Genomic DNA, 7175 nt, shown 5'->3' with positions numbered 1-7175 from the left:
GGAGGTTGAAAGTGAGAGACGTAAATAATAACAGTAATTCCAGAAATGCCACATTTAATTGGACGTGATTCACACATCTTGCCACCAGGGACTGTTTCTGGTTATTACATCAGCATGAAAGTGTGGGCTTTTATATAGAGGGGAAAGCGAGATCATTGGAGGCTGCTAGGCCAAAACTATTCACCCAAGTGGATTTTTAAAATTTTGTAAAAATTATTTCAGCTATTTTTACTACTACATTCAAAAGCTCAGCTCTGAGCGCATCTGATTTCTGTTCCTCGGGTCATGGTACACATTCAGAAAATGCCAACCATTAGGTTTATTCAAGCAAGCTACCAAAGTGAGCAGTGATTTTCAGACTGTACTGAACTTTATTGAAGCTGCATCAATGAAAAAATATCGTTCATACGTGATAACTACAGAGCAAAATGTGCAGTAATGTAACATATGCATGTTACTACAGATGTGAGATACAATATCAGGTGTGTTAGTGGTGGATAAATAAGGCTTAAAGCATAAGGCTTTTATTCAGACTCAAAATTAATTTCACAGTGACAGTCGTTGTACTGTATGACTGTGCTTTTTAACATCTCATTTTCAACCAAAAACATTTCTATAAATGTATACGCATTTATTATTGCATGAACTTAAAAAATAAAAGAAAGCTTGCTACGGCAGTAAGGATATTCACTGTACTTGTGATTAAAATAGACATTTGTTTCTGATGTATTTGGTTCTTATGATCTCCTGTGAACCTCATGTGAGAGGTACAGTGTTGGAGCATTAGCAGCAATAGTTACGGGAAGGTAAACATTTACATCCATTCATTTTTCATTAGGTGTATCTGATATGAAAATACTTTCAATCAAAAATGTTAATGACTTTTTAGCAGTTCCTGATATACTGATCTAGGAGCAAATGTAATTGGGAAAAGCCACCCGAGGGGAAAAAAAAGTAATGTCATGCAGTGTATTTTACATAAATACAAAAATTACAACTTTTTATATGAAGACTCAGTGTAAACACTGCTTGGGCCCTTTAATTGGCTCTTTCAAAACTCTTTTCCCCATTACAAAAACTTGGCAGCACAACATACCTTCTTAAAGTGTCTCTTTTTTCAGTCTAAGTATAGATTTCCTCTCTGCCCCGTCTCAAACTTTGAAAAAGGTGTGTTTGAGGAAGCAAATGAAAGTGTGTGTTTAAAAAATATGGAAGATTTTTCTCTGGGTTATCATTAAAACGTTGACATCTTGGGCCTCAGAGGACTGGTTTTAATGGTCTGCTGTCGTCTCTTCCTCACATGCCTTGGATGAACTCTTGCAGCTGTCGCACAATCTCCGTGTCCACCGTCTCCATGAGAGCCTGAAAGCCCTGGTCCCCCATCAACATCTGCTGAGCCTTCAGCTTCTCGTAGACAAACTGCTGAAGAGAGACGCTGTGCACAGGGTCCTCAAGAGCCAGCTATAGAGGGAAAAAAAAAACATATTTCATGGATTGTATTACATTTTGCTAGAAATTTCAATAAACAAATGAAAAAAACGCTTAAAAAAATTGGTGTTAATGTATTTAAACAATTTTGGTAACAGGGTTGTAGAAAACAACAACAACAAAAAATAAAATAAAATAAAATAAAATAAAATAAAATAAATATATATATATATATATATATATATATATATATATATATATATATATATATATATATATATATACATCCTCCTGAATAAAAAAAAAAAAAAATTCTAATTTTAGTGTCTATTTTTAACTTGGTATGTGCCAAATGTCAGATCTTCGACACTTCACAAAAACAAACAGAATGTGAGTTATGGGACGCCAGTGTAAGACTCTAGAGAATCAGACTTTCAGAATAAGCCCAGAGCGAGTTTATAAGAGTGAATGGATGATTTTAATATCAGGATGCGGAACTGCAATGAAATAATAAAGCACTTAACACAAAAAAGAGATCATACCAAGATAAAAAATATATGAAATATGAGACCCAGCATTAGAATTACTCGATAAAATATCCACCTGCTTGCAGAAAAAGTACAATAACAACAACAACAAACATCATTCTAAAAAAGCTAATGAAAAACTGAAACAAAAGCCCTTTTTTGAGTTTTGTTAAAGAACTGCTTTGATATAAGACAAATAAAAATTACATGGAAAAGAAACAAATGTGTTTTTGTTACTGTAGGTTCAATACTGGAACATGATCTTAAGTATTCTTTTCTGTTCTCTTTTTCATTACATCAAATCTATTCAATATATATTCAACATGCATATCTGTTTGTTGTATTTGTTGGAGGACAGAGACCGACAGTGACACACGTCAGAAGACAACTGTGAAGGAATTTTCTTGGTGTTAAAGCAAAGGCATTGATCCGAGCTCGTATCACATGTGACTTAACAACTGAAGACAGAAATGAAAACACGAGACGCTCATTCCCTCTCAGTATTTATATGCTAATCACTGCTGTGGCCGCCTGAGCTAAAACAAAGGGCTGACGTCTAGACCCTCATTAAGATGAATTCATTAATTGAGTTTGCTTTCCATTGCGCAGACAAAGCAGTATCACACTTTCTTTCCATCATACACTGGGAAACATAATACATGATTAGGGTTTATTGATAAAATGACTGAAACTGTGCTGTGGGATAGAAACCGTATTCTGTTACATCCTCTTCTGCCTGAATAGCTTTGCTTCCATGAGCACGAGCTGAACAGGCAACAAGCATGATTCCAGATGCACTCTTATTCATTTATTTTTTTAATAATAAAAAATATATAAAAAAAAAAAAATAAAATAAAATAAATGAAAAAAATGAATAAAAAACCAAAAAAAAAAAAAAAACGTTGCGTCTCTGAATATGAAAGTACAAAAGATAAATCACTGTAGTTTTTTTTTTTTTTTATATTTCATTTTTACATTTTTGATCGTTTTATGGTCCACCAGGCAAAAAAGTCAATTTGTTTAGGAAAGAAACATGCATCATTCCAGTTTTTCAACTTTTAATTTAATCAAACACATTTAATATAAGTAATAATAATAATAATAATAATAATAATAATAGTTTACCAAGAGTTAATTTTTATTTTTTAAACATTTTCTTTCATTTAAAAAAAAACTTTTAGTATAAAAATTACATAAATAGATAAATAAAATTTTAATTACATTTAATTTAAAATATCTTTATATTTTCAGTAGTAATGTTTCAGAAGGCAAAGTCTGTTGATGTATCTGCATCGCTGCACTCACCCAGTGTCAAACTGTAAAGCTCTTGAATACTGTAATGCAAGCCATAAATAATGCTCTGCTAATGAAGGGGAGGGACATGAATAGACCCAGCATTAGAATTACTCGATAAAATATCCACCTGCTTGCAGAAAAAGTACAATAACAACAACAACAAACATCATTCTAAAAAGCTAATGAAAACTGAAACAAAAGCCCTTTTTGAGTTTTGTTAAAGAACTGCTTTGATATAAGACAAATAAAAATTACATGGAAAAGAAACAAATGTGTTTTTGTTACTGTAGGTTCAATACTGGAACATGATCTTAAGTATTCTTTTCTGTTCTCTTTTCATTACATCAAATCTATTCAATATATATTCAACATGCATATCTGTTTGTTGTATTTGTTGGAGGACAGAGACCGACAGTGACACACGTCAGAAGACAACTGTGAAGGAATTTTCTTGGTGTTAAAGCAAAGGCATTGATCCGAGCTCGTATCACATGTGACTTAACAACTGAAGACAGAAATGAAAACACGAGACGCTCATTCCCTCTCAGTATTTATATGCTAATCACTGCTGTGGCCGCCTGAGCTAAAACAAAGGGCTGACGTCTAGACCCTCATTAAGATGAATTCATTAATTGAGTTTGCTTTCCATTGCGCAGACAAAGCAGTATCACACTTTCTTTCCATCATACACTGGGAAACATAATACATGATTAGGGTTTATTGATAAAATGACTGAAACTGTGCTGTGGGATAGAAACCGTATTCTGTTACATCCTCTTCTGCCTGAATAGCTTTGCTTCCATGAGCACGAGCTGAACAGGCAACAAGCATGATTCCAGATGCACTCTTATTCATTTATTTTTTAATAATAAAAAATATATAAAAAAAAAATAAAATAAATGAAAAAATGAATAAAAAACCAAAAAAAAAAAAAAAACGCTATGCCTCTGAATATGAAAGTACAAAAGATAAATCACTGTAGTTTTTTTTTTTTATATTTCATTTTACATTTTTGATCGCTTTATGGTCCACCAGGCAAAAAGTCAATTTGTTTAGGAAAGAAACATGCATCATTCCAGTTTTTCAACTTTTAATTTAATCAAACACATTTAATATAAGTAATAATAATAATAATAATAATAATAATAATAGTTTACCAAGAGTTAATTTTTATTTTTTAAACATTTTCTTTCATTTAAAAAAAAACTTTTAGTATAAAAATTACATAAATAGATAAATAAAATTTTAATTACATTTAATTTAAAATATCTTTATATTTTCAGTAGTAATGTTTCAGAAGGCAAAGTCTGTTGATGTATCTGCATCGCTGCACTCACCCAGTGTCAAACTGTAAAGCTCTTGAATACTGTAACGCAAGCCATAAATAATGCTCTGCTAATGAAGGGGGAGGGACATGAATAGAGCGAGAATTAGCATACTGTAGTTGCATACATTAACCTTGACGCTTCAGTCTCTATTATGCAACAAATGACTAGAAAAATCGACGTAAACGCAACACTGCGGGAAATCTATTTAGGATGGTGTAATTTCCACCCTCTTTCTGACACTTGCTGATTGATATATTGAGACTCGATGCTTTCAGCCGAACTCAACAGCAATGTTATGGTTGTAAATATTACATAAACAGCTCATTAATACATTATACGTTTATTTAAAAAACATTAAATGTGTCATGGAGCGTACATCTGTCAGTGTGATGAGCATTAACAGTGCCAGCTGTGATTTTTTTGTGATTATACTTATTCACACTAAATTAACTCTAGCAGCTAACCCTGCGGCATATGAAAAATCAAAGAGGAAAAAGTCATTTTCCGCAGTACTTTTGGATTTAATGATTCCAAATGCCACCATCTGCAAACTGTAATATCCTCCAAAAAGGTTAAATATGACAAATGTCTAACACACAGTCTCTCTCTCCTCACATAATAGTGGTGTAAAACACAAGACTCAACATTTACCTTCCCTGAGACATTTGCACAGAAAACTTCCTCCCAGCAGCTGTGTTCAGATCTCCCCCGAGGCGTTTGATCACACTGATTCATCTGACTCTGTGATGGCTCTCAGGTAAACATGTCTCAATGTGAATACAAGCACCAGATCAGAAGCATCATGCTCTCACAGCCCTTCTGAGCCACATGCAAAAATAACCTAACCGGATGAACCGCTTTAAATTGGGGATTCTGACATGTATGTGTATTTGATAATCAAAAATATTGTGTCTGAGGAAAAATGGACTGTCTGAACTTAATGGACTGTGCGAGTTCTTAACATATTCAGTCCAGAGGGATTTAACCTTAACAACCGCTTATTTTTCTTTCTAAGTGAATTTACAAGTCATAACGGATTGATTTCACAGAGCCCTGCACTGACACTGCTGGCTATACACACAGTAATATACACTGAACAAACTATAACTCAATTACACCAGATGACATTTTAACATTCCAGAGTCAGACTCACTCTGCAATGTGCTCAATGAATCAGTGTTTCAAAGCCAAGGGTCTTCTGAGAAGTTTAAAGGTCTTCTGAGAAGTTTAAAGGTACACTCTGTAATTTCTTCTATATGCTGGCAATATGTTAGACTTGTCATTAACACCTAGCGGTGTGAATGTAGCATCTTATTATTATATTACTAATATTATACTAGTACTTACAGTCATGGCCAAAAATATCGGCACCCTTGGTAAATATGATCAAAGAAGGCTGTGAAAATTCACAAAAATCTAACCTTTCATTGGATAATAAGAATTTAAAATGGGGGGAAATATCATTATCAAATATCATTATTTCACAATTTTGAGCACTCCACGGTGATTATGAACATGAAATTATCCAGCCATGGCTTCCTGTTTAACAGAAATATAAATAGGAGGGAAAACAAAGCCCAAATTCCCTTAATCACTCATCACAATGAGAAAAACCAAAGAATATATTTCTGATGTGCAGCAAAAGATAATTGAGCTTCACAAATTAGTGAAGTGGCTTTAAGAAAAGAGCTAGAGAAGTGAAAATTCCCATTTCCACCATCAGGGCAATAATTAAGAATTTTCAATCAACATAAAATGTTACAAAACTGCCTGGAAGAGGATGTGTGTCTATATCGTCCTAATGCACGGTGAGAAGGAGAGTTTGAGTGGCTAAAGACTCTCCAAGGACCACAGCTGGAGAAGTGCAGAAAATAGTTGAGTCTGGGGGTCAGAAAACCTTTAAAAAAATGTGTCAAACAGCACCTACATCACCACATGTTGTTTGGGAGGGTTTCAAGAAAAATTCTCAGAGCTCATCCAAAAACAAACTCCAGCATATTCAGTTATCACTAGGGTTGGGTACCGTTCACATTTGAACCGGTATCGGTACCGGTACCGGTACCTGAAATTCGGTACCGGTACCCAACGGTACCTTTTTTCGGTACTTTACTCTCTCTGTGTAATAACAAAAACATTTATTTCAGTGAAAAAATAAGTCCAAAACTCTCAATTTCAACATTTTTAACAATAGGGCCCTAGAATTTTTTTTTTCTTCCAGACATTTTTGGGTTTTATTTTTTCTGATAATCAAATGAAGACATTAAACATTTATTTATTTTTAATCATATGAAAATGAAACCATTTTATTTTTTGGCAAACAAACAGAGGTTTACTGTTAAAATTAATACATGGTAGAAAAATTGTGTGAATATTCCTTTAAAAAAAGTTCTAATAATAATTGTATTTTTTTTCCACAATTAAGTTATTAATGTGGTTGTAATTATTTTTTTCATTTAATTGTTTTATTTAATTTTTTCAGTAAGTGGAATATATAAAGATGTACATTATACAGTACAAAAGTAATACAAGAGCAATATATTTCTGTTACGTGTTAAACCGCACTTTTATTTTGACAGGTTGCCGTGAAGTGTGTGTG

At 33.2% G+C, this 7175-nt stretch overlaps 1 protein-coding gene across 1 annotated transcript in view; it reads right to left on the bottom strand.

The window, feature by feature from the left end:
- Positions 1-327: 327 nt before the first annotated feature.
- ipo11 (importin 11) overlaps positions 328-7175 on the bottom strand; it is a 205409-nt gene continuing 198561 nt past the window's right edge. The window contains exon 30 of the mRNA XM_058783964.1: positions 328-1461. Within this exon, the coding sequence (XP_058639947.1) occupies positions 1297-1461 (165 nt within the window). The 3' untranslated portion in view covers positions 328-1296. The remainder of the gene's footprint in view (positions 1462-7175) is intronic.

This window comes from Onychostoma macrolepis, chromosome 08 (genome assembly GCF_012432095.1).
Source record: "Onychostoma macrolepis isolate SWU-2019 chromosome 08, ASM1243209v1, whole genome shotgun sequence".
Lineage (NCBI taxonomy): Eukaryota > Metazoa > Chordata > Actinopteri > Cypriniformes > Cyprinidae > Onychostoma > Onychostoma macrolepis.
This window is presented reverse-complemented; position numbering and strand designations above follow the sequence as displayed.